General features: G+C 31.8%; 1 protein-coding gene across 1 annotated transcript in view; it reads left to right on the top strand.

Annotated features, from left to right (window-relative positions):
* LOC129225317 (arginine--tRNA ligase, cytoplasmic-like) overlaps positions 1-27,901 on the top strand; it is a 59,298-nt gene that overhangs the window by 26,656 nt on the left and 4,741 nt on the right. Inside the window, exons 3-12 of the mRNA XM_054859909.1 lie at positions 2,916-3,101; positions 5,587-5,852; positions 8,200-8,383; positions 9,628-9,757; positions 10,824-10,928; positions 12,307-12,485; positions 14,953-15,059; positions 22,048-22,153; positions 23,324-23,437; positions 23,522-23,580. Coding sequence (XP_054715884.1) covers positions 2,916-3,101; positions 5,587-5,852; positions 8,200-8,383; positions 9,628-9,757; positions 10,824-10,928; positions 12,307-12,485; positions 14,953-15,059; positions 22,048-22,153; positions 23,324-23,437; positions 23,522-23,580 — 1,436 coding nt within the window. The remainder of the gene's footprint in view (positions 1-2,915; positions 3,102-5,586; positions 5,853-8,199; positions 8,384-9,627; positions 9,758-10,823; positions 10,929-12,306; positions 12,486-14,952; positions 15,060-22,047; positions 22,154-23,323; positions 23,438-23,521; positions 23,581-27,901) is intronic.

The following is a 27,901-nucleotide window of genomic DNA, read 5'->3' as shown; positions in this document are numbered from 1 at the left end:
GTAAAATATGCACCTATAAGCTTTCAATAAATTTCACAGATGTAAATGTTTTGTTTTAAAATTTTCCGTCATACAGATTTAGAAGACAATAAATATCTCATAAATGGATGCATTTCCAAGAAAATAATTCATATAAAAAACTTACATACTTTATCCAGTAAAACTCCCTTACCCCTTTTTAAGATGTGCTTGATTTAAATTTCAATAAAAGGGGGGGTGATCCACTTATCCCTTATTATGAGGTAAATGGGACATCCATCTGATTTTTTTAAAAATACAATCGTTAAGAATATTTAAACCATTATTTCAGAAAATAATGATGAACTTTTGTTTATTAATAATGTCCAAGATAAAATACGAGAATAGTGTTATAAATTCTGTAAATAATAATTATTTTTATGATTAATTTGTCATAATCTGGCTAAATTTGGCGTTTATTCCATTATTTTTCATCTAAAATTATCTTAGTAACATAACCTGTAAATAGTTTCTTGTAATATTCATACAACCCCCTAACATTTGACTGAAGTATACAGTCCTCCCATTTCTGAATGATAAGATTTGTGAATGGAATAAAAAGAAAATATGAGAAAGTGGTAGAATGGTGTTGGATTTTCTGGAATATTTGAGAGCTCTCTTTCGAGGTTTATAAATAGCCATGCGGCGAGTTCAAAGTGAGTCTCGACTGAGCTGTAGCGCTATTTAGCTCTGTGTGTATTAGCCTTTGCGCTGTGTTTTTGCGTATTTGGATGTAAATACGTGTGCCATTGTTGAGTTTACGATGTTGATTGATATTTGCCTAATGGCTATGGTTAATTTAGCAGTTGTTAACGATATTTCTTGCACATAGTTGTAAATAAATCTCCTGTGTTTTTTTTCTTTCAAGAACTGTGTTGTCATTTAAAGAATTTCTTGAAGAGAGGCTGAACTCGTAACAATAGGTTTAATTTTTTTCATTTCAAAACGTTTCAAAAATGAACTATTTTCAAATGAGTTGAGTTACTTACCCTGACTAACCCTAATTATTTTTTCTTAATGTGGAATTCTACATTGGAAGAACAAAATAAAATATCATTTGAAGTATATCGTTCACCTAAAATATTCATTCTTTTATGTGCTTTGAAAAATGTTGATTGCTAATCAAAATAGGTAGTAATTAGTTCAGGTACTCTTCTTTCTGTTATAAAACTACCAATGGGTCCTCAGAATTCACAACTCATTGCTCCAATGTTGACGATACTAGTGACAAAGCCAAGAGCGCAGAAAGCCCTGTCAACACCATATCTTTCTCCATCTCACTGGTTTGATTTTTCCCAAGAAAACTCACTAAAAATAGGCAAAACCTTGCATCCCCCTCTCTTAACTATTTACAGAAAAAAAAACAAAACGTCCATTTGCCATAAGATTGCAAAGAAAAATACTGCATTGATGCACCAGGTGTTTAGGGAAAAGGGCAATTACATGTGCTTGATTCATTAGGTGTATTTAATTAAAATTTTTGGCGGCTTTTTAATGATAAAGCTGGATTTCGTTCTGTTTTTGAGGATTTGATTCTTTAAAGCAACTACCCACTGATTAAACTATCTAGCGCTCACCGTATCATTAAATTAAAGGACAATGTACTTTTACTTTTAAAAAAAATCTTGCCATTCTTGAAGTACACATGACAATGACAAAATGATAATATTTTAAAAGAAAAATCAAATAGTTTGCTATTGTTATGAACGTAAGACTTCCTAAGAAATTCACATGCATGAGAAATTTATTTTAGGTATGCACCAATAAATAAATTGGTATATTGCCAAATCAATCGTTAAAAGATAATCGGCAGTCAATTGATTGTTATCATAATGACTTTAATGCTGAAATTTCTTACTTATTTTGAATTTTATTAAGTACTGCAGAATTAATTATTACTCTTTTTCCCCTCCTTCTAATGTACTTTAGAAACTATATTTTTGCAGTTATATGTTAAACTAGCAAAAAACACCCGGCGTTGCCTGGGTCAGTAATAATTGTGAGAAACAATCGCTATTTTCTTTCATTTTCTGTTTTAACTGAAAGAACTCAAAACACACCCCTTTGAGGTGATTAAAAATCAAACTTCTTCCTTACCCATAAAAATAAAATAGCAATAAATATAAAGAATGCACGAGTATTCATTTAGAAACGAAAGCACGAATTGAAGCATATAAAAATTTGAAGAATTTCCAAAATATGAATTAACAAAGATCACTTAAAAAACCATGCGCTTTATTTAATTAAATAGTACACACTAAAAGAGAAAAAAAAGCTCTTTACTATGTTTCCCTAAGTGTGCAAAAGGTAAAGTTTTCAAATGTTCAAATGACTTTAAGCTCATGTTTGCTCCGGAGAAGCCTTGATTAAAAATTTTCATTATGATTACTTTTATTATTGCTGTTGTAAGGCAACGAATTTTCGTAACAATGGGTTTTATATTTAATCATTTAATGGGAAAATTACATGACATTTACTGTTTTCCATCATAACGTTTTTAAACTAAGTTTTTTAGGAATAAATTATAGTCTAAGTTGCTCCATGATAATGTAGCTATCTATGGTGAAAAAATGGTTAAAATCGGTCCAATGGACATACATACATACAGAAATTGCCATTTACATATAAAGATTAAATAAATTTTATTATTTATTGATAAAATTTAAGGCTCTATACTCCAGGGGTGCCCACCTGGGGGGGGGTCATGGCGCAGACCCCCCCCCCCCCTCAGGCATTAAAATTTTTAGGGGGTGTTTTGAAGGATATTTTTCTCATTTTTAGGTGGGGGTCTTTGCAATATTTAGGGGGTGCGTCCTGATCTTAGGGGATGTGGGCACCCCTGTATACTCTTAATCAATAGCGTAAAATATTCAAAAATCTTTTTATTTTCTTTATAGCATGCTGAGGAGTTGACTGAAAATGTTGCTCTTGAAGGTTCAATATTAAATTTTTTGCAAGACATTTTTACATCAAGCATCAAAAAAAGTTTTCCAGAACTGAAAACTTTTACCTGCAGTGTGACAAGGAGTACTTCTGAAAAATTTGGAGATTACCAATGTAACAGTGCTATGAATATAGCACAGGCAAGTTTTGTATTACTTATATCATTAACTCGCAAAGGTTATGTGATGATATTTTGATTTCTAACTTTTTTTCCTCTGCATAGACAACTTTTAGTTTATGATTTTGAAGCAATTCTACGACAAAAATGTTATGTGTTCAAAATGTTAGAATCACATCTTTTCATGAAAATATAATAAATTAGCTTGTATATTGTATCTTATGAAATTAATGTCTGTATTTCCAAGTATCATTATATTTATTTAGTTTAATTTTATTTTACTTCAAACACATAGATTTAGATATTCTGGTAATTGAAAATCCAAGTAAGATTTTAGAAGGCAAGCTGTTAATTATGTAGTCTTTTTTACTTCAGGTTTTGTTCTTATGTGTTTAAATAGCAAAAATCTACTTAATCTTGGCCAACAATTAAGAATTTTTGAGACCTTGCATGTTAAATCAATTCTAAAAATCTTAAAAGATTTCTTCATATTTGTATCTATATTCTACCTTAAATGGTTCACTTTCATCATTTAAAGAAATCATTTGAAAGCTGTATTTGATTTTTATTTAACGTTACCTGCCCCCTCCCTCCTATTTACTCAGAATCATTCATATCATTTATGACAATAAATCATTGCTAGTTAAATTGTAATGTGGTACCTTTATTAGTAACTTTAAACTTAACAAATAATAATCATCACATACAGAATATCCATGCGCTTGGAAAGTCATAGAATTCAACCATGATCAAAATTTGGCATGGAAAACTATGATTTTGAGTAAAAATGCTCAAATCAAGGAAACTGACAGTTGGCCATTTTGAGTTCTAGAACATACACAAAAACCAAATTTTACTGATTGGACGTAACCTTTTTTAGGCTCTGATGCGTAAGTTTTCGTATTTTACGTATTTCAGTTTCCAATTGCATCCGCTTCTATAAATCTAGCTCATTTTTGTTTATTATGTGATCCTACCATGTGGACATAAATAATTTTGTGCTTATCATTGTTTTTAACCCTTCATGTATTTTATACTGTGCAGTTGAAGACTTGCACGCTGGTCATTTTACCACTCCCACTCGAAAATTTTAATAGATTTGAATCAATGTTGATTCAAGCTAATACCATTCGTGAAAATCTTCATTGATTTTCCTCAGTGTTTATCTTACATTTATTAAGATTTTATAAAATTTAGAGATTTTCTGTGTACATAATGAAATATTAAAGTTTAAAATGCCCTTCCAAAAAACAGTGCTGTTTCAGTTGCATTTCAGAAGCTAGAAGCTAATGTTTCCTTTTATGTACAAAAACATTATAAATGCTTCAAGTTATAATATATGTTCTAAATAATGATGTGTTCTAAGAACTTAAAATGATATGTTCTAAGAGACATTTTTGAGTTTCTGCTCTGTTTCAGCACCAGTAAGTGTATTCGCAGTTCTTTTTTTCTCAAAGGGGTCAAAATGACACCTGCCCACAATTTTAATTGTAACCCTTTAGTTTGGGTTTAAAAGAATTACAATTTTCTTGAAATTTTTTTTATTATTATGCAGCACAATGATTTAGGAAAAGTCAAGAAAGGATTAGTCTTTTTATGAAAACACAGATTAGCAGTTAGCAAAAAGAGTTCGATTGGGGTCGAAATGACCCCTTCCGTAATTCTAGTGTTAAGGAAAAAGTCCTTCTCACACTTGTGTTAAAAACTTGTCATGGTGCCTTTTTTCTCTAGAGGACTCAACTAGGTATATTTATCCTTTCCTAGCCTTGTAGAACTGCACTAACAGCACAGAGTGTGGTGGCTAACTCCCCAGGTTAGAAGATGGAACTCTCTAAAAGAGCTTTTCAGTGAATTGCTGACTGACCAAAAAACTGCAGCGTAAAATTTTGAAAAAGGGTCAATATGAAAGAATGTTGGTAGCAAAAATTGTAGTCTAGAATAGCATTTGAATGTTGACTTATAGGGGTTCCTGCAAATGTGTGACAAGTTAGAAAGGTTTTCACCCATTGAAATTAGCATTGGGCCAACCATAAGAGAAATAAAAGTCGAGTTACCAGGGTTGACGATTTATCCATGTGTCGAGTTACCAAAGTTTCACTGTATTCATAAAAAGAACAATATAGTTGAACCTCATTGAAACAAACTCAAAGGGACCTTTAAAATTAATTTGTCTTATCCGAAAAAGCAATAAATAGGGTTTACGTGTAAATAGAATAGGACAGGGATCGTAAAAGTAGTTTGTCTAGCAGTAATTTGTTTAAGTTTGTTTGAATTAACGAGGGTCGACTGTATACCTTTTTTGTGTTTCATTCTAACATTGTCTATTCCATGGTATTTTTTTTTTTTGAAAAAGATGAGTTGTTTTCTTTTATTTGATTTTAAGAAAAACCACTATTTGTACTAAGACTATGTATGCATAGTTTCACTGCAAAATTTGTTTCATTTTACTGTGTCTGTGATAATAAAAATATATTTTTTTAATTGATAAAACAACTCTTCACTGTCAGGTTTTACGTCAGCAAGGTGCCAAAGTATCTCCCATGGATTGTGCTCAGAAAATCGTTGCAAATGTTTCCTGTGATTTAGCAATAGAGAGTTTGGAAATCGCTAAACCTGGATTCATCAATGTCAAAGTTAAAACTAGCTTTCTGAGCAAACGAATATCCCACTTGCTTAATGAAGGAGTGAAACCACCTCCAATCAAGAAGAGGAAAATTGTTGTTGATTTTTCTTCTCCAAATGTAGCAAAAGAAATGCATGTGGGTCATTTGAGGTAGGTATTGTTACTCATACTTGTGTATAAAATTGTAAAATGCTTGTCTTTGTCTTTCCTGCTATGGTACTTTTTATGTATTTAGGAAATTTATTTACGGTTACTCAGGGGTGATTGTGTTCCGGTATTTTACCGAATTTCCGGTATTTTCGGACGCATTTCCGGTATTTTTATGTCCGAAAATACCGGAATTATGTGTTTCTTTTTTTTTTTTGTTATGCTTTTATCTCCCTACCTCCGCAATCTTTTTAAATTATATAATACTCATCAAATATACCTGCAAGAGCCTTAAGATGGACACCTATCCCTTAAGATGGACAAATGTCAAGATAATTTGTATAACACCAGCTCAAAAGTAACTTTAACCCATTAAAAATTTCACCAAATGTACACACAATATTTTGACGCAGAACTATTTAATACTATGGCAAAGGTGCACTTAAGTAATAGGGGCCAAAGATTACCCCCCCCCCCCCCCCCCCCCGTTCTCGCTTTAAAACTTTCAGGTATTTTTTGATGAATTCACAATCACCCCTGCTGTTACTAGCAATTTGGTTTTTAAACTACAGTAAGCTCCCGGTTAACCGGCGTAATAAAAACTTGATCCGGTCAAGTTAAAATCTGATTAAATTTTATATTTAAAAAATCAATAGCAGGGGAACAATCATGTTCAAACAAGCAAAACAAATTGCACACGGATGTTTCAGAGTTACAATTCAAGGAGCCCCCTTTATGCTTTAGGAATGTAAGTATTTGAGTGAATCAAAGTTTACTTGGATTGAAAATATTTATTGACCTGTTTTTACACTTTCAACAGCAGGGTTTTACTGTATTTAAATGGTACATTCAATATACATTTAAGTAAATTGTACATTTAAATTTTATTTAAATGGTATGCCTCAGTCGCAATATAAGTTTGGCGACCATTGCTGTCAACTGTTTAGCATAAAAATTTTATCACTTACCTAGGAAATTTTATCTTTGACGAACTATAGTTGGGGCAAACTTGACCTGGCAGCGTCGTATTGCTGTGAGTAGGATCTGCATCGCCTTCACAATTCTGCCAGGTTAGGTTTGCCCCAACTATAAACAAGTATAGTAGCTGCATGTTTTCATGATATATCAATAGCAAAAGATTGGTTTTATCGTGTATACAGTCGACTCCCGCTACAACGCGATCCGATTTACGCGAAATGGCTATAACGCAAGTTTTTTTCACCAGTAAAGAATTTTCAACATAACGCGAATTCCTCGCCAGCCACTCGAAAATTTTCGGAAGGGAATCACGGTGGCCGTATCGGCTTTGTTATTGGCTACTAAAAATGTTTTTTCGTTAATGGACTTTCATCTCTTTAGCATCACTGAGAGCGGAAGTTCCCACACTGTACAAGTCTGATACATCGCTTATACAAATAATTACTTCTCATTTTCCTTTTTTTCATTCTAAATGTGAAAGTTGTTGAAATAGAATGACACCTAAGAGCGCTGTTTCAACTTGTTAATATATAGAGAGAAAAAGTGAAAGTAGTGTTTCTGACAGTTAAAGAAAAACTTCAGATTATGTGCTTGAACAAATGCGTCGAAGGTAGCACGACAATTAGGTATGAGTGAATCTTCCATATGGGAAATTAAAAGTCAAGAAAAGGAAATCCGTAAAAGTTCATCGAGTAGTATCTGAGCAAAATGTAAAAATTATGAAAATGGAAACTGTTCTTGTATTGTGAATTTAAGAAACCAGGAAGAGGGGTGTTGCGTTGCCACACATGGAAAGGTTATAAAAGAACTAGTGAAGCAACTGTATTGTGTATTTAAAAATATATAAGAATAACGGTTTGATCACGCAGCATGAATCATCATCTTCACTTTTTTAAGTTACAAACATCATTACTGGATCCACTGTACAGTAAAACTATAGTGCATTTCTTTTTCTTACTACATACTGTACGCACCATACTGGTTTATTGTATGTCTTTCTTGTCCATTGAATATTGATTTTGTGCATCCTAGCAACATTTTATGCTGAATAAAACCTTCTTTTTAAATTTAAAATAAAAATAAAAATTCAGATTTTTATGTAAGAAACAGTACTGTATAGTAAAGAAATGGTTTTTAACAATTTGAGGTGGTGTTTACAAGTGTCTAAAATAATTGGATATGTTTATAAAAGTTTTTACGTATACCCTTTTCCACAACGTGAAATTTCGACTTACGCGAGGGGTCTTGGAACGCATCCCTCGCGTAAGTCGGGACTTGACTGTAATCACTTGTTTTATAATTTAAGTTTAAACTTATCAATGCATGTCACGTAATATTTAAAATAAAGTACTGTCAATGTATGTTCATTTAGGTCTACTATTATTGGAGAAAGTATCTGCAGGCTTTTGGAATTTGCCGGTAATGATGTTCTGAGGCTTAACCACATTGGTGACTGGGGAACTCAATTTGGAATGTTAATAGCTCATCTACAAGAAAAATTTCCTGATTACTTAAACAATGTTCCACCGATAAAAAATCTTCAAGAGTTTTACAAGGTGAATTATAGTTTATTTTAAAAACAGATCAAGTACTTGTTTTTTTTTTTTTTTTTTTTTTTTTTTTTTTTTTTTTTTTTTTTTTTTTTTTTTTTTAATGAATATTAGGAGTATCATTAATAGTGCAAAAGAAATATTTATATACATCAAGTGCTAATAATATGTGTAATAGCGTGAAGTGATGAAACAGAAATGTCTTATTTTATACTATAGTAGTAAACTTTATTTTATTACAGAGTAAATGCAGAACATTTGGCAGTTTCTAATTTTATTCTTGAAACACATAGCCCAGAAAAGTTTGAGCTTGTACTAGCTGTCATATTAAAGTTAATTTTTGGATGCACAATTTTGAAGACATTTATTGTAATTAATGTGTAAACGTGCAGTCAATTCACGATAACTCAAATCACTCACAAGTCTGATAACTCAAATATTATAACTCGATTTTTTTTCAGACCCGACCCAATGGTCTTCAATTTTCTGTTAACTATCCTTCATATTTATGAAGTTTAATTCTTTTAACTCAACATTTTTTTTTTCGAAGCCGACTTGAAATTTGATAGCTAAAGAACAGAAACTCTCAAATAAAAATGATTTCTTTAAATTTCTGTGCAGTAGATTCCAGAAGCCAAAAGAACTCATTTTATGCAGAGTACAATAAAGTAGTGCCACATGTGATTTCTTTTGTTTTATTATTTGCACTTAGTGGCATTTATGAAGCGTCAGTAAGGAACCGTTTCTAAAAGTGGCTTTTTAAATTAAACGCACAGTGAGACAGGGATTAATTGAAGATGAAAAAACAACTATTAAAAGAAGATGATAAATCAGAATGAAAATACTCTGACTTTATAAAATTTGGTTGAAACATCCATATTTGCCACAAAGAGGTTGAAAAATTTGAGTTCTGCTGAAGAAAAGCATTTGAAAAAAACTTAAGGTTTTTTACTCTTTCACAAATCCCAAAACTGTTTATTGCAACTTAAAACAACTGATTTTTGTTTTTGTTCTTAATGTTTTACGTTGAATTTGCCTTTCTCTTTTATAAATAAAAAATAATTGATATGTTCTGCAACATTATTATTTGATTAGTTTTTATTTTATATCTTATTTGTTTGTTAATCTTTGAAACAAATCTTTATTCCTAGCATTGTATGATAAAACTTTTAAAAATATACTTTTTTATTTTTTTATTCATTTGTATATTTTATTTTTATTTATTTACTTTTTATTTATTTTTTATTAAGGAATCAAAGCTGAGGTTTGATACTGATGAAGAATTTAAGAAAAAAGCATATTCCTGCGTAGTGCAACTACAGAAATATGAACCTGATATGATGAAAGCTTGGAAACAAATATGTGATATAACAGCAAAAGGTAATTCTAAAATTTTTAAATTCAAGTATGTAAACATTTTGAAGAATGGGAAACATTTTCTCTGGTTAAGTTGCTGATAATTTCTGCAGAAAATCAAGAACCTGTCTTCTTATTGCATGATATATCTATATATATATATAATTATATATATATATATATATATGTATATAGCTCTAGTTTATTTTTTTTAGCTTAGCAAGTGGTGCGTTTGCCCATTGTTACTCTATATTACATGTACTGGAGCTTAAACATTCTTTTCTAGTTTATAGTTAAAATTTTGGTCTTTTGACCATAACTAATGAATCCTCCACGGCTGATGAGCTCTGGATTCACTCTTTATCTATTCCTACTTAATAGCTGTTTGCATTTTTCCTTTTGTCATCATTTGTTATTATAATTTGTTTAATATTTGTAATTCTGTTTGCTTAATTTTATATTTACTTGGCTTTTTAGTTTTGCTGCGTTGCGCATCTATGGGCTCTTGGTGTGGTCTTTTCAATATTTTTCACTTTTATTATTATTATTATATATATATATATGTATATATATATATATATTTTTTTTTTTTGATTTGAAAATCATTTCACTGTAGCTATTAAAGTTCTTTTTTAATTCAAAAAAATATTCAAAACAAAATAATTTAATTCAATGCATAAAAATCTTAAAGTATGTTTACAAGTGAAAAATCTCTTGATATCATTAAAAATATTGTTTTTTCAAAAGAATACATAAACTAAATATCTTACTATCATCAAATGTTTATTTACTTTAATTGTTTCTTGAGCTAAAATTGAAAAATGCTCTAATAATATTTCAAAAAAAGAAAAAGAAAAATAGGAATTAATGAGTTTTTATTGATTTTTAAACAAAAAACTTATATTCTGTAACACTAATCTTATGATAGTCAAATAAAGCTTTCTTTACTGACATTTGTTTCAACTTTTATATTGTATTTTGTATAGAATTAATTAGAGGGTTAGAAACTGTTAAACATTATTTAATCATGTATTTGTTTGTTTTATTTGAAGTTGTTTTATGAAATTTTCTTATTCATTTGTACTTTCAGAAATTGAAAAAATTTACAAAGTTTTGGACATTACGCTTATTGCAAGAGGAGAATCTTTTTACCAAGAACGAATGAAAACGTTAGTTAAAGAACTTGAAGAAAGAGGTAAGGTTATAATAGAAATGTATACCACGATGTAGCTCGTATATTTGACTGAAATAAATTTTTAAAATTTTAAATTTATCTAAAAATTTATTTTTCTAAATCTGTAAAATTCGAAACTTATTCTTCTGTGTATTAAGTTAAAATCTTTTCTCTTTGTTGGAGTGCATTTCTGTTATGGTTCCTTTTAGGGAACCTATGCTCGCTGGAACATGTAATGGATTATTGATGATTCAGACATTATAATACTAGACTTTACTATTCTAATTGCTACATTTACTATATACATAATACTATGTACGAGACAGAGTGTGTCGCCAATGCGCACATCTCCGGAGTTCGTTCCGATCTGCTCTGTTCCGAGAGGATGTTTTTCCCCAGTGGCTTCTGACGTCACTACGATTATGATAGCGGAGTTCAATTAGTTCGATACACCACATTTTCTCTCTAAAGTTATAACAGTGGCGGATCGAGACCCTTCCCAAGTGGGGAGCTAGAATAGAAAATTTAAAAACATCGTTTACCCTGTATAAATCAGCGATTCTGAAACAAAAGGAAACCGTATTATGTTTAAATGAAGAGTGTGAATATAGACTCTATACTAATCAAAAAAATTAACTTTATTTGTAACATTAAGACCAATTTTTCACAGAAAGTCAGCGTTTCTTCTTGTCACAGAATAATTTTATAATATTGTCTATAGAAAGATTCCTTTCTTTGTGAACATGCCCCAAGGCGAAACTGTTCCATCGGTTTTGGGCTATAGTCGATCTTAGGTAAGTTTTTATCCGACGTAAGCACAGGAAACGTCTCTCTGTTGTACTTGTCATAACAGGAAGCTAGACCACAAAGAAGACTAATCCACTATCGTACCCAGAAAGCAAACTACTGCAGTATCTGGAATGAGGTGTTAGGGGGGGAGGGATTGAGGGGATTTCTGAGAGTAAGTATATTTTTGGCTATTTGAATCTGAAGGATTAATAGCAAATTTGGGATATTTCGAGAAAAAAAATTCTACACTGCTAAATATTAAATGTAACTTTGAATCCAAAGGGGGGAGTTAGAGCTCCTTAACTCCCCCCTTTAGGTTCCGCACTTGGGTTAAAAAAAATTTAAATGCTATGACTTTAAACAGAAATAAGCCTTAATTTATTTTATTTGAACAAATGAACATTTTTGCTACTTTATTGGTAGCAATTTAGTCATCTATTTAATATTTCTAGGAAGTTTAACCTTACAATACTTAACAAAAATGGTCTACTTTTATCCTTTTTCAAAACATAGAATTCTTACGTTTATGACAAACCTTAGCTTTATTTGTTTGAATTGAGCAAATACACTTATAATTTATGTTTTTATATCCTCAACCTTTTCCAATTAGGTGTATTAATAGAAGATGAAGGTAGAAAAATTTTGTTTGTTCCTGGAATTAATGTGCCAATGACTATTGTGAAATCTGATGGTGGTTTTACTTATGATACATCAGATTTAGCTGCAATAAGGCAAAGAGTTGAAGAGGAAAAAGCAGATTGGCTAATTTATGTTGTTGATGCTGGACAGGTAATCAAAAGTTTTATTTCCAATAAATTGCAGAAATTTATCAAACAACCACCTTTTTTAAAATTTTTTGTAAGCATTTAGAATTATTGCTAATTCATTTTTATTATTGAAAATTTTGACTCCTCACACTTTTTTTTATTTTCTTATCTATAACTTTTTTAAAGTATTTTTTGCTCTATTTTTTCAAAATGTATTAACCACGTTTATCGACTCTGATTTGATTTGTTAATTTAAAAAAAAAATGTATAAAGGCTTTTTTTTTATTTTATTTCATCTATATTTGCTGGTATTGTGAAATGTTTCATAATGACTTAACTTAATAGGAAGGTTGGAAAATTTGAGGTAAAGAGGTTTTGAGACAAATGGTTTTATAAAGTTATAAAAATGAAATTGAAACACCATCAACGGATTGACATATTCTTCAGATAGAAACTCTGCATTATTATTTATTTTACTGTTCATTAAAAAAAAGGCTTTAAAACACTTTTTTTTTTTTCTTAAAATTGGAAATCAATTCATATGCAAGTTTTTGCTTGTTCCTGATTCTTTTTGTCAAAAGATGGGAATGATAAAACAATCTTATTTCTTAAAAACACCACCGTCCTGAGGCACGAGTCTATTTTTATGCTTCAGGATTGCTTATTTATTCTATTTTGTTGTACATTTTATCTTTATTTCTGAGATTTATTATTAGAACTTCTAATTTTCAAAAGTTCCTGTTTGAGGTAATTTTCAGGCCTCATGAAATTCGGGAGATTTTTATTTGATGAAAGAATTTGGAAAAAGATATAAAAATTTAAGGTCATCCAAACAAATTGGCCGAGTTGGTAGCTATACTAGAATATGGTTTTCAATTTTCACTTCATTTTGACAAAAGAAGCATCTGTGCAATATAGTCTACATTAAAAATGAAATCTACAGAGTAACCACAAATGATGGATCCGATTTCAAAAAATATTTTCAAAATTAATGCATGTTTACAATAGGTGATACATGAATTTAAAGAACAATAAACCTAATATTTTTTCCCAATAAAGTTTAATTGTACATATGCATAATGTGTGAACACATTATGCAAAACGTTCAGTTTCAAATGCTCAATGTTAGAGCATTTTGCTATATAAAAACATCTAATCTGTATATTCAGTAAGTTACCGCCCTATAGCCAGGGCTAAGGCAGAAATACATGAAATACACCACCAGCTCAGTCAATTCCAGCCGAGGACTGCAGTTTCGTGCTTATTAGCACTCAGCCCGGCATAGGACTGACTGAGCTGGAGGGGGAAAACCTCTTAAGGAAGCCAAGTATTTCATGTATTTATGTCTTAGCCGTGGTTATAGGGCGGTAACTTACTGAATATACCTTGCCTTGCCTTCAATATTCGAGTTGAACCGAACCATTGCTTCGGTCACTCGTCTGGTTAGTGCTAATTCTGTATTAGCTACCAGTTTGTTTGGCACTCTTGGCTTCCTTAAGAGGTTTTCCCCCTCCAGCTCAGTCAGTCCAATGCCGGGCTGATGAGTGCTAATAAGCACGAAACTGCAGTCCTCGGCTGGAATAGACTGAGCTGGCGGTGTATTTCATTTATCTAATCTGTAGTCCAGTTCATTCAACACATTTTAGAATATCACACTGTCAATAATTCATAATGCTGCACAAATACAATTCTTGAGGTTTTTATAGTGTTTTCAGCATCAGGGATTGATAAGCAGTGTCTTCGACTCAATCTCATTTTAAAAAATAACATGGCGCATGGAACGAATTTTTGTAACAGATTAGACAGTTGCTGTGTAACAAAAGGCTCACATGTCGAACATTTGTAACTGAAAAATACTTGGTATATTTCTCTTTATATTCATGTATTACTTATTGAAATACAGTCAACGCTCTTTTAAACGACCTCCCATTATCGCGACTCTTCCCTTATAGTGATCGATGGATGAAGTTCTACAGATGGAATGTTATTTAATCTCCCATTAGAACGTCCAAAAAGGACCATTCATTCCAGTATGACATCCAAAATTAAATTTCAATTTGTCTGCAATTCTTAAGACTTGAAAAATAACTTTCAGCAGTTTTAAGTATCAAAAAATGAAATATTTCAATTGAAAAGAAAGTTTTCTTGATCAAACAGCTAAATAATTTTAAAAGAAACTTACTCACACGATAGGTGTTATAAAAATTTTTTAAGAAAATATCAAAAAAAAGTGGAAAGCTTCATAATGGTAGTTTTGTAAATATGATTTTTTTAAATCGGCTTCATCATTAGGACTCATTCTGTATTATTACTAAGAGTAAATAGGAAAACTGTATCTTTGTTGTCTCCTATGTATTTGGAGGGTTTTTTGTTTTTTGTTTTTTTTTAATACAAAAGTAAAAGATATTTTCTTTTCTATGATATTGTCATTTGCAGTTTTTTACTTAGATATAAAAAATATATAAAGTAAGAGTAATTTTTTTCCATAGTCCCTGCACTTGGAATCTGTTTTCGCTGCTGCTAGGGAGCTTGGATTTTGCCCTCCTGAAGTTAAAACTGACCATGCTGCATTTGGTGTTGTATTAGGAGAAGATAAGTAAGACTGCTTTTACTGCATTTACTACTTATGATGGTTGGTTGTTTTTGAACTATCAATATAATGTACAGCAATCTGTAATGCATCATATTGTGATTGTAGTAAATTAAGTTTTCAGTTCATTATTCATTCAAACCTGTTTTTGTAGTCCTTTTCTTTTCTTTTTCTTTTCTTTTTTTTTTTTTTGCGAGCAATTTTTTTTATATTTTTGTGCCGACATGAAAACTTCTATCAAATTGGGACTCAATTGGTGAAGTTCTTTATAAAACGAATGTGAGGTAGTATCTTCAAGTGACGAAAGTGACTGTGAACCAGTTTACCGCAAGAAAATTCACGTGTTGTCAGACTCTGAAGGATAATAGATATACATTTTGAAAAGTTTTGTATGTATGTGTAGGAGAATAACATAGGCGAATAAAATTTTCATACATGTTTTGCATGTGTATTTTATAAGTCAGATTATAAAAAGTTTGGTGAGGTTCCAAGTGGCTGTGGTGTCTTGAATTATGTTTAAAGAAGTAATTCTTATGGTTATTTTGTAAGTTTTTGTGTGAGACTTATTTTTTATGCAGTCCCTATCCACCGCATGAAAAAAAAAATTTTAAACTGTGTTGTGAAAACTATTTTTTGTGGCTACTCGTGAAGTTTTGAGTGATTTTTTTTTTTCCAATGCGATTTTTTTTTCTTGCAGTCCCTATCCACAAAACTAAGGTTGAGTATCAAAAAGCTTTTTAACCCTTAACTGATGTTATTCTTTGAACTAGATACACTCACAGACGTGTGTGTGCGTACAATTTTGGTAGAAAGGTTGAGGGGCAGGGGCGGATCCAGAAATTTTTGAAAGGGGGGGGGGGTCAAGTTTCAGTGGCCAGCGTTATACCTCCAACATAAAAAAGTATCAGCCCCCCCCCCTTCCGAAGGAGGATGGCACACCTCCTCATATGCTACGTAGCTCCCCCCCCCCCCCCTTCCCTAAATTTTGTGCAACTTGCGTCACCGATCTTATTCATGGGCGCCCATATTCAAAGTTGCAAGGGGAGGCTCAAATATTTTCCTCGTGGTTAAGATGGATATTTTCCCCATGTACTATTTTTTTGGATCTGAAAATTAAGGTTTAGTAATAATCATAATAAAATTCATGCCACAGGTATGTCAGCTGACCCTTTGACCCTCGCCTGAATCCGCCCCGTTGAGGGGGGGGGGCTGCTCTTTTGTGATCATTATATTACAAAGACTGAAACTAAAATTCATTGGTGGGTAAAATTACAGACACAAAAATTATTGATTTTGTTTTGACCTGTACAAAAGTATAAAGTCAAAGGTAAAAATTCCTGGATCACAAAAAAATTTTGCTGTTATAAGCTGCAAGTAAAATAAACTCATTAAAGCCATTTTATGATGCAATGTTGCAATTAGTGATCTTTAGTTGCTTTATTTTTCTAAATTTATGAAGACAATAAAAATATGACTTAAAAATGAAACTTCTTATGAGTAAAATTCTTAATTTCTGGCTCTCTCCTCATAAATGCGTTTTATGGATTGAAAATAAAACAAATAGTTAATCTCATGATTAGATATTGTTTCCCCCCTCCCTCAATATTTTAAATGATAAAATCTGAGTTAAAAGAAAACATATTGCAAATTGCTATTTTTTATGTGACAGTCATTTTCTTAGTTTTTTTTGGATTGTTTAAGGGAAACTTTTCTTTGGCCTGATTTTATGTTCAGAATGATTTGAGGTTCAAAATGCATGTTTTCTATTTTGTAAAGTGGTTAAATGCTGTTCTTCTTAAAATGAAATTCTAAGGATTTTTGAATGTCTTCAGTTTTAACTCTTGGCAGAAGAAGCATTCAAAATTATGACTTGAAGAGATGGTGAAAAAAACTCAATGCCGCATTGCTCACAAATGGCCATTTCAGCACACTTTTTACTGCTTGGAAGCATTTAACTGAAGCAGCTGTTTGGCTTTGAGTTTTTTAAACATCTCTGATTTAAAAAAATAAAAAAAAGTCCCAAATCCCCAAAAGCTTATCTTTAAAAAAACCCAAAATTTCTCTGATAAACATTTTTGACCACTTACTTGGTCTGTCATGAGTGACTCTAGACTATCAAAATTCTTTGAGTTTTAAAGTATGAATAAAGGTATTTAAGGATTTAGCAAAATAGAAAATATACATTTGAAAACCCTTAAATCATTCTGAACATTTAATCAGACAGTAAAAATATAAAAAGAAATATCTTTAAACAATTTTTTAAAAAAGAAAAAAAAAAGAAATGGGGAAAAATGACAGTTGTGACAAAAAATAACAATTTATTTTATGGTTTGAAAAATTTAAAAAAAAAAACATACTACAGTAAAACCTGTCTACAATGATACTGTTGGTACCTAAAAAAAATATAATAGACAGGTTATCGTTATAGATAGTTTGATTATTCATGCTGACATTTTGCTGGGTCCAAAAAAAATATTGTTTGAGACAGGTTATCGTTATAGACAGTATCGTTATACACAGGTTTCACTGTAACAATATCAAATGATGAAATTTATTGTTTGTTTCATTTTCCAGTCATAAAATGCACCAGAAATTTAGAGTCACATGCATGAGAATTTTCATTTTTACCCTGACAAAATAACATTAAACTAGGTTAAGTTATGATTAAAACAAAGTTTTAAAAAATTTAATAATTGTGACCAGCAGTGTATTTTATTATTAGTCCTTACTTTTAAAATACCATAGCAGCTAATGATCACTAATGGCAGCCTTAGTTTGTTTTGGCTTTAAATCAACCAATTCTACCATAATGGAAGATTTATGGTCTTTGAGTTAATGTCCAGGTTTCATGTAATGTTAAAATCTTAAAGTTGCATATTTTGTAATGACAATAATTTTTAAATTTAATTGATGAGTTATATTGAAATTAAAATGTGTTTTTTTTTTTTTTTTGTTCAATCATTCCTTTTAATTTTAATGAATACAAAAAAATAAAATTGTCTTAAGGACCTTTAACCTTCAGAATTTTCAATTTTCTGGAAAAAATATATGTTATGCATAATTTAATTCTGAACAATTTGATACCTTTTTTATTACCATACGCCAAAAACTTTTCAAGTTATCATAAAAATGCGTAAACTTTCCCAATAGAGATTTATGTTAACAGCAGCTGTTTAAGCCTCCTTTTCTCAGGTGCCGGTTTCTTCGGTTTTCTCATTTTGCGCGCATGATATTTCAGAAAGTTTCTTATATATTTCCGTAAAACTTTTCTTGCATGTTTGTCTGGTATATTTTTATGATCTGAACCTAAATTTTAACTAAAAATGAAAATTAATATTTAAAAAATATATATTTTTTGCCCAAAATTTTGCAAAATTTCGATTTTAACTTATAAAATTTCAGAAAAATAAATAATTTTAAAAAAATAAATAAATTTAGGTTCAGGTCATAAATATAAACTATATAAACATACATTAAAAGTTTTACGGAAATATATAAGAAACTTTTTGAAATATCATGCGCGCAAAACGAGAAAACCGAAGAAACCGGCACCTGAGAAAAGACGCTTAAACAGCTGCTGTTAATATGAATCTCTATGGGGAGAGTTTACACATTTTTATGATAACTTGAAAAGTTTTTTGTGTATGGTAATAAATAAAGTATCAAATTGTTCAGAATTAAAATATGCATAACATATTTTTTTTTGGAAAGTCGAAAATTTTGAAGGTTAAAAGTCCTTAGACCCTGTGTTATAAGCAAAATCAAAAATTGTTGACTATAGAATTTTGTCTGGCAGTGTAGAATGTAATATAAATTACAAAAATTTAAATATATATTTTTTTCTTTTGTTCCCAATCTTCTTTATGTTGCTTTTTCAACATAAAAAAAATGAAGTTGATTGTTGTTGTTAATAAAAGTTTTTTTTTAAGTTCCCAAGAAAAAATGTTAATTATAAATTAACATATACTTTTTCAGAAATGATAATTTAACCCTAATTTGTACTTCAATTAAATAAAAGAACAGGAAAAAATAGCAGCGCAAGTGTTCATTATGCATAAATGTTTCAGAAAAATATACAGAGAGAGAGGAGATTTACGTTTTCTTATTTCTCATTCTTTGAATATTTTTTTGAAATGCAAGTTTAAAAAAAAAAGCTTCATATATATTGCTCCAATTTACTGTTACATTTGTGACTTCTATTATCTAAGATTTTATCGAAGAAAAAATTAAGCTCTTCTACTTATATTTCATTTAGCATTTGGGTGATTCTAGAAAAAATGTCCTGTGTGTAACATTAAGTTTTTTATTTTTTCCAGCTAACCAAAGCCTTCAAAAAATAATGCTGTTGGGGAGTAATACATGCTTTAATATACTCTCAAAGCATAACAGTTAATCCCATATTTAATTAATAGTTACTTGAATAAAATAAAAAACTTGGTTACGCATGGGACATTTTTTTGAGAATCACTCCTTTGTCAAAAAAATTTCTGTTCATATTTTCAATAATTGTCTGTTGTTTGTCTGAAATTTTTGATAAAAGTATGTTTGAAACTAAAAAAAAAGTTCTGCATAGGAAAACATCATTTTTAACCATAAATGTTTACCCGGACTAAATTAAAATGTTGTCTAAATCTTGAACAAATATCTGAAAACAGGTTTAATTTGTAAATAAACATTATTTAATAAAATTTGCTTGGTACATTTCAAAGCACAAACTTGAAGTTAAACCCCTATTCTATCACGTTTCATGTAGTTATTTCTGCCTGGTGCTGCCATCTAGATTTTTTTTTTGAAAGTAAAACGTTCGTAGATAGTATCTAAAAAGGCTAGAAAAGAAATGTATAAAACTCGTACTTTTACAGCTAAGAGAGTAAAAATTTGACCCCGAGAGAATCTTGGGCTTAGTTAACTACAGGGTACGGAGAAAGTTCCCACAATTTTATTAGATATTTCAATAGGCTGTAACTAACACATAATTCAACAAATCAACAAGTTAAAGCAATCAAAACTCTTTATTGAAACAATACTAATAACATTAAACAAAAAAATTATTACAATGGTTCAAAATTGGCTCCTTGGGCTTCAATACATTAACGGAGCTGCAGTCTGAAATTGCCAACGATGCTCGCGCACGCTTCCACCGTTATCTCATTCCAGGCACGCCTCAGAGCCCCTTTGAGCTAGAGCCCCTATAACTGGAGAGGCCGACGCATCCGCCATTTTGGAGCAAGCGTACTACGGGAAAAGCTACCTTTATTGGCAACCATTCGCCAAACAGGGAACGAGAGAGTCGGAGAGCGAAGATGAGCATTGGCGAAATTTTAAAAATAGTTGGCGTCGTTCCCAGGCTGCCAGTCACTTCGTGCGCTATTATTTATCCATTTCTTTTTTCTTTCTGCATCTGCTAGAAATCTGAAGAGCTGAAATCCTTTTTTGGAGCTGTTTACACAATTAACAGCCGAACAACCACCTATTTGACGCAATTTAACATATGCTAAAGAAATGTAAACATCAGCAGCAATGCTCTCGCTACCAAGCACTGGATCAAGTTTGCTCCGAAATGGCGGATGCGTCGGCTCCTCCACTATAGGGGCCTTACTTTGAGCATGTCGACCGTGGCGTATCGTTTTCCCAATATTTTTTCCTCCGATTGACCACACCGAATAATCTATCGGATTGAGGTCCGATGAGTTAGGGGGCCAAACATCCGTGCCCCAAAAACCTGGAAACAGATTTTCGCAGATGGCAATTGTCGATCGGGCCGAATGCGCAGGAGCCCAGTGTTGTTGGAGTGTGAATCCATCTTGGCCAAAGTGTTCTGTTGCCCATGACCTCAGTACATCGTATAGAACCCGAAACTGATAGCTCACAGCATTAATTTTGACGTTTCTGTCAATGAAAACAAGCGGCGTCTTCCCAGTGGCACAAATGCCAGCCAAGACCATTACGGAGCCTGGAAAGTGACTGTGTCCGATGATTTTTGCATCAGTGGTCTTCTTCTGACCCTTCTTAAGCAGTTGGCGATGATTTTGACGGTTATGTGTGGGCTCGATGGTGAAGATCTTCTCATCGGTAAAGAGAACCTTCGAAAGGCAAGCACCAGAGGTCAAGCCAAGCATCCGTCGAGCTTTTATCAATCTTTTCTGCTTCATTGTGTCATTGAGGAAGTGGAGGCGATTGATCTTGTAAGAACAAAGTCCCAACTTATTTTTCACAATGGTTCGGACGCTTTTTTCGCTGATCTCCAGTTCTTTGGCCATCTTTCGCATTCAGCGCTCTGGATTGCGACGGATGCGACAGCGGATCTTCTGCACATTCGCTGGAGTCGTTGCAGTGGTTGGACGACGATCCGTCCAGTCTCCTTGTAGCGTTTCACAGCGTCATAGACTGTTTTACTCTTGAATCCAGCCATTCGAATAATATCGGCTGTTTTCATTCCCTTCTTGTGTAATCTAACGACAGTAACACGCACATTTTCACGATTCATAGCTCACTAACTCAATGAACTAACAAGGAACAAGTGATTAAACCTCAAATACTTTTAATGCCAATAAACAATATGTGCCAAATAAATCGCCAACATAGGATTTTAACGCCAAAAAAACGTTTTAAACAAAATTATGGGAACTTTCTCCGCACCCTGTAGTTAACCAAAAACGGCAACCCGAGTGATACTTGGTCATAGACCTTAAAGTGTTAATTTTCTGAAAATGATAAATGATTTTATAATATTTGAGCTTAATATGAAACTTTCCTTAGCAATTATGCGCTGACTTTTGACAAAAGAAACTTCATGTGTATGAATTAAGCTTTGTGTACCATGCACGCGTGTATTTCAGTACATATGAGAATACACTCACAAAAAATAATGAAAATGAGTTTTTAAAAAATGTCAAAAAAAGTATTTTCCAGTGAAGCAATATGTTTAAGTTTGAAACCTTTCTTTCTATTTCAAATAAAAATGTTTCTTATAGTTAGTTTTTTGTTGTTTTAGAAAAAAATTTAAAACTCGATCTGGCGATACAGTAAAATTAGCTGATTTATTAGAAGAAGGATTGCAGAAAAGCTTGTTGAAATTAAAAGAGAAAAAACGAGATGAAGTAAGTGTTTTAAAATTTTCTCTCCCCTCCCCCTCCTTGCAGACATATTTTCAACAGTCTCTTGTTTTATGTTAGAAATTCTGCATAAGTTGTTTGACTTTGCATATAGCCATTTTCCTGGTTTTATTCCTTCAGAGTGATGATAACTGTAAATTTACTCTACTATCAGGTGCACTTAAGACTTTCATACTTGTATAGTCTTTAATTTTTTATTCAAATACCTTTGTATTTAAATAGTATTGTATGATTGTTCTTGATATTTAAAAGCTCCTTATCTCTAAATTTTTATGCTGTCAGAAAAAAAAAATGCTCTATTTCCCAGGGAAAAAAAAGACTTTTTACGGGCCTGTTCTGGCATTTTATTAGCTACTAGTGGTACCCACACGGCTTTGCTCACAGTAGAAAATTAAAAGGTCTTTTGGTTTGCCTGTATATTTATAAATAATGTATGGTGAATTTTCTCGGCAATTGGCTTGCCCATGTTACGGTTCCACGTTGTGATAACTTGGTAATTTACTCGTCCATCTTATGATAATTTTTGCTCGGGAAAATGTTCTTAAAACTGAAATAGAAAAAGAGCAAAATCGAATTTTCGAAAAATTGCTTCGAGGTGCACACTCCCATGCTACAAACTAACTTTGTGCCAAATTTCATGAAAATCAGCCGAACGGTCTTGGCGCTATGCGCATCGCAGAGATCCAGACAGAGAGACTTTCAGCTTTATTATTAGTAAAGAATATAATAAATGTAGAATTTTCAGCAACAATATGTTGCATAAAATTGCATTAAAAATAATAAGATTTGCTTGGAAAAAGAAAAGAAATATTTGTTCTTATTTTTTTCCGAACTTAGTACCTTATTCTTGGCCAATTTGGTGCTTTTATTGACCCCCAAGCTGTTTCAGAAATCTTTAGTACCAAAACCGGAAGTTTGTTAATGTGGAGGGGAGCGGGGGTCATTCTTCTGACCCCTCCTAAAATGGTAGTCTGTATCCACCCCTGGGTGCCAGATATATGAAGTGACTTTCAGTTAATGTAAACAGGCTCTATAAATCAATGGAGCAAACTTATCTATATTCTGAACGCTCACGCTGCAACCACACATGATCTTAAATTTAAAACTGTAATGTAGATATTGTTCCTTTTAATGTAAAATTTGACTTTCATGCAGGTTTTAAGTCCTGAGGAGTTGAAAGCAGCACAAGAAGCAGTAGCCTATGGGTGCATTAAATATGCAGACTTGAGTCACAATAGATCACATGATTATGTGTTTTCTTTTGATAGAGTAAGTTTAAACTTTTAAGTTCTAAAAATCTTTCTATGTATTCAATAGCTATTTTATAAAATGAATCTTTTTCTGTGTCCACAGATGTTGGACGATCGTGGAAACTCTGCAGCTTATTTGTTGTATTCACTTGTAAGAATTCGGTTAGTATGTTTATTATATATATTTCACTTAAAATGCTAGTACATTTTTCAAAAGTAAAAGCATTTCAAATGAAAGGATGACTTCAAACCTTTTTGATATTCACAATGATAGCCTAAGAATTTGAAGTACTACAGTTGAACGTGCTTTTTATGATCCCTGGTTTAACAAGAAATTCAGAAATACAACTCATTTTAAAGGAGCAAACCCCGGATATGATGAGCAATATTTATGTAATTTATGAAATTTAATTTCAGCCTGCCAGCTCTGTTTATTATTATTATTGGAGAAAAGTAACATCCCAGTCAGCCAAAATTCAGTGTTGAGTCATAATCTTTGAGAACAAGTGATGAAGCTCCTGTTTTATTCAGAAACAACAAACTTTTTCTGAAGCCAAGGGTGCAAATGAATAAGCTTTCCGAAAGACAATAACAGAAGAAAGAAATAAAAAGACAGTTCAAAGCGCATTAACCAACTCCTTTGCTCCTGATAGAAATAAAAAAATAAAGTAATATGTATAAATTATTATAATTTATTTTAAACCGAGTTTTTGCACTAGCTACGAACGAGTTGGACTGAAAAGTTCTTTTGTTTCATTTTATGCAACTTTTCCGTTAAAAATATCTCACTTGGCGCATTTTTTATTGTTGGCGATGTTGATTCATTTTTTGCTGTTGCAAATAAAATATTTTATAATTGGCAACAGTCAACAACTTCACTTTCTAAATTATAGTCATATACTTGTAGATATCACTTATAGCAATTTTTTTACTGTTGCCAAGGTAGAAAGTAAACAAGTGGCCTAACCAAATGATCTTTAATGGAAAAGTACTCATTTATTTTATTTACTTGTGCTCCTTATGATGTTTCTAATTGTTTTTAATACTAATCTATAATTTCTAATCAATGTTTCAAGCAATATATGCTTCCCTCTTCCCCAATTCAGTACATTTAGACCCTTTTAGGACCATTTTTCACAGCTACAAAACTTCCAATTGCATCCATTTAGATTGTGTCAAAGAAATTATGTTCTTTGTGAGGTTGCTATATCATGCTTCCTAAAATTAATTACTCATTTACTCAAGAAACGTAATTTTTTTTACTGATAGCCTTAAAAGTTTTCCAAAGGGTAAAATTATAACGTATGAAAAAAATAATAATAATTTCGCTATCCACGTCAGTTTAAAATTGAAATTCTCATTCTTTTCCACTGGCCTTCCCATTTTTAAATACACTATCGGTACTTTTTCTTTGAAAACTATAACAGTTTTAGAAGTAGTAAAATCTGAGATATTTAAAAAGTTACACTGTAAGAAAGGTGGGCACCTAAGCAATGTGTTGGAAGTTAGGAATGTAAATTAAAAATCAGAACTGTCCCAGGAAAACAGGTCTCTGATTATTATATCAGAAACTGCAAGTATGTTTATATTCATAACAATTGTTCTACAGTCGAACCTGTCTATCTCGAATTTCACGGGAAGGAAAAAAAAATTTGACATAAAGAGGTTTCGAGATACGAAGGTTTTGAGAAACTTATTGAAATTGTTGGAATCTGACGATGAAAGTTTGAATTTTGTATTACAGACAATACATGCAAAAGTTTAGGTGCCTAATTTTTTTGGATTCAACTATGCACTTGAGGTTGGCAATGGCTGAAAATCTATCATTGGAAAAATCTTCCACTTTTCTTTGTAGCATTTATCCACTTACTCGAACACGTTAATCCTTGCATTGGAGGAACCATTTTATTATTTTTTTTTCCATTAATGGATTGCCGTGCAAAAATTCTAGAATTAATTTCTTTCATCTTTCTTTTCACGCCTAAAATCGGCTTTTAATTTGAATGACCTTTAACCACGAACTTGAAAAACTCACCCCACATTTCAAATCTGTCAAGTTCACCCCTCACCTCATTCTCCCATTCTCTGCCCTCTGCTCTGCTTCCGAAAAAGTGCTCGAAACGAATCTGTCTTTTCTACACTGCCTTCTCCGCCTTTGAGGACATATTACTGTTTCAGTGTTTAAGGGAAGTTGTTGTTAGTTGTTTTGAAGATTACTGTGCTTCGAATCCGAAAATGACTGCATTGCTGGAATTCCGAGATATAGAGGTTTTCGTATTTTGTTTTCGAGATAAACATGGAAAATACATTGAATTTTGGCTGCAAATGCAGGGACATTAAAAATATTCGAGATATACAGGTTTTCGAGATAAGCAGGTTCGAGATAAAAAGGTTCGACTGTATTACTTTTTATACCTTATTTTCTACGCATTTTAAAACTTTTTAAAAACCTACTTTCTTGAGAATCCCAAATAAAATATTTTATCACATAATTGAAAACAAAAAAGAAACAAAGATGAAAAGTCATCAGAGATAATTAGTGCTAAACTACGATTAAAATGAAAAAATTGGCAAGAAAATGCAGCATATGGCCATTTCAAGACTAAAACCTCTTCATCAGTGGAAAGCATTGGCTGGAAGTAGCGCGCTACAAGTAGCGACGCTACTGTAGTAGCTACATTTTTAAGTAGTTTGTAGTGTAGCGCACTACTTTTGAAAAAAAGTAGAGTAGCGAGTAGTTCGCTACAAAAAAAGTAGTTTGTAGCGATTTTTGAAAACTACTTTTGAATAAAGTTTCAAAAAAGAAAAAAAAAAACGACGTTTCAAACAATCTGACTGCTGCAAGTCTTACGCGAGTAAAACTTGCATCAATCAGATTCGTAAGACTGAAAAATACGAGCTGTCATCAGAGATATTTTGACGCCATACGTTCCATCTGTTAGAGGCCATTAGTTTGTTTGGTATCAAAATGTTCACATTTTCCCATTAGAGCATGGCTTAGAAAGAAAAGAATAATAACTTCCAAATAGTATCACGTTTGTGTTTTCTGTCAGCAGAGAATGTCCCGTGGATGAACATTTTAGATGTCAATAAGATTATTGTGTCAATATCTTCCTAATATGGAAGCTACTGTAAATGTTATAGAAGAGGATGACATTGAACTGCCTTTTTGGCCGGCTAACAATTAATATTACAATGTAATAAAAATGTATGATAACGGAAATGCTTCCGTTTCAAGCAAAATTTGCCCGTTAAGCAAAAAGGTATGAATGTCATCCGCATTTACTATCGATACTTACGTGAGGGATGAGTTCCAAGACGTAGGTTGACATTTCGCGTTGAGGAAAAGAGAATCTATACGATTTTTTTTCAATGAACTTACCAATAATTTTAGACATTTGTAAACACCCCTAAAACTATTTTAGCCCATTGCTTAAATTCATTTTTCCGAATTTAAAAGTAGAGAACTGACATTTTACTGTATTTAAAAAGAAACTGTTATTGGATAAAAATACGGTTAAGGTGTACAAAATCAATGGGAGAGAATGGCATAAAATGAAACAGTACGGTACGTATAGTATGTGCAATAATAAAATGTAGTAGTACTATACAGTATATACAGTAATTATATTCGTCGCACTTTTTACTTATTCAAGAATATCGAAAATCTTTTAATTTCTTTAGTTGTCAGGAACTTTCTATTATTCCTCTTAAAACTTTAGATTAACAGCCCGCTTATGTGAAATAATGTTTCATCAACTTCATACTTAGAATGAAAAATATGCTGAGAGGCGATTTGTAAATTAATAAAGTGATGTTTCGACTAGTACAATGTGGGGTACTTTTTCTTTCAGTGATGCTGAAAGGAAAGTCCATTCACGAAACTAATATTTAGTACCCAATAAAAGAAGGTGATACTTACGCCTTGCGATTCCCTTCCCAAAATTTTCGTGTTACGGGGTGAGGAATTCGCGTTAGCTCCAAAATTCGTTACTCGAGAAAAGCTCGCTATTTAGCCATTTCTCGTGTCGTCACTTGACAGCATATTAGAGAAACATAGCATACAATTTGAAGTTAAAATATTGGAAATTTTCTGAAATATGAAAGGTTAAAACTAATTAATTTTTCACTTCGCATGCGCGAAAGATAGCAATTTATAACTTTCATAATTGGAAGCCCAAATACATTCTGCAGCTTGTAAAAAAAATCCTACCGTGGTATCTTTAAAATGCAAAAAGTTATCAGCGATCTAATGAGCCGAATTTTAATATTTCTTAGCTAGACGACGAATCGTGAGGGAACGTTCGCAAATAATTCATTCTGATCATGAATCACTCTGCAACGATAACAGGAAAGCGTTGCCAGTTTGCAAACGACCCCTTACCTTTCATCGTCTACCCAAGAATTATAGAAATTCGGCTCATTAGATTGCTGATAACTTTTTGAATTTTAAAGATATTGAGGTGGATTTTTTTATGAGTTG

This window comes from Uloborus diversus, chromosome 6 (genome assembly GCF_026930045.1).
Source record: "Uloborus diversus isolate 005 chromosome 6, Udiv.v.3.1, whole genome shotgun sequence".
In the NCBI taxonomy this organism is placed as follows: Eukaryota; Metazoa; Arthropoda; class Arachnida; order Araneae; family Uloboridae; genus Uloborus; species Uloborus diversus.
This window is presented reverse-complemented; position numbering and strand designations above follow the sequence as displayed.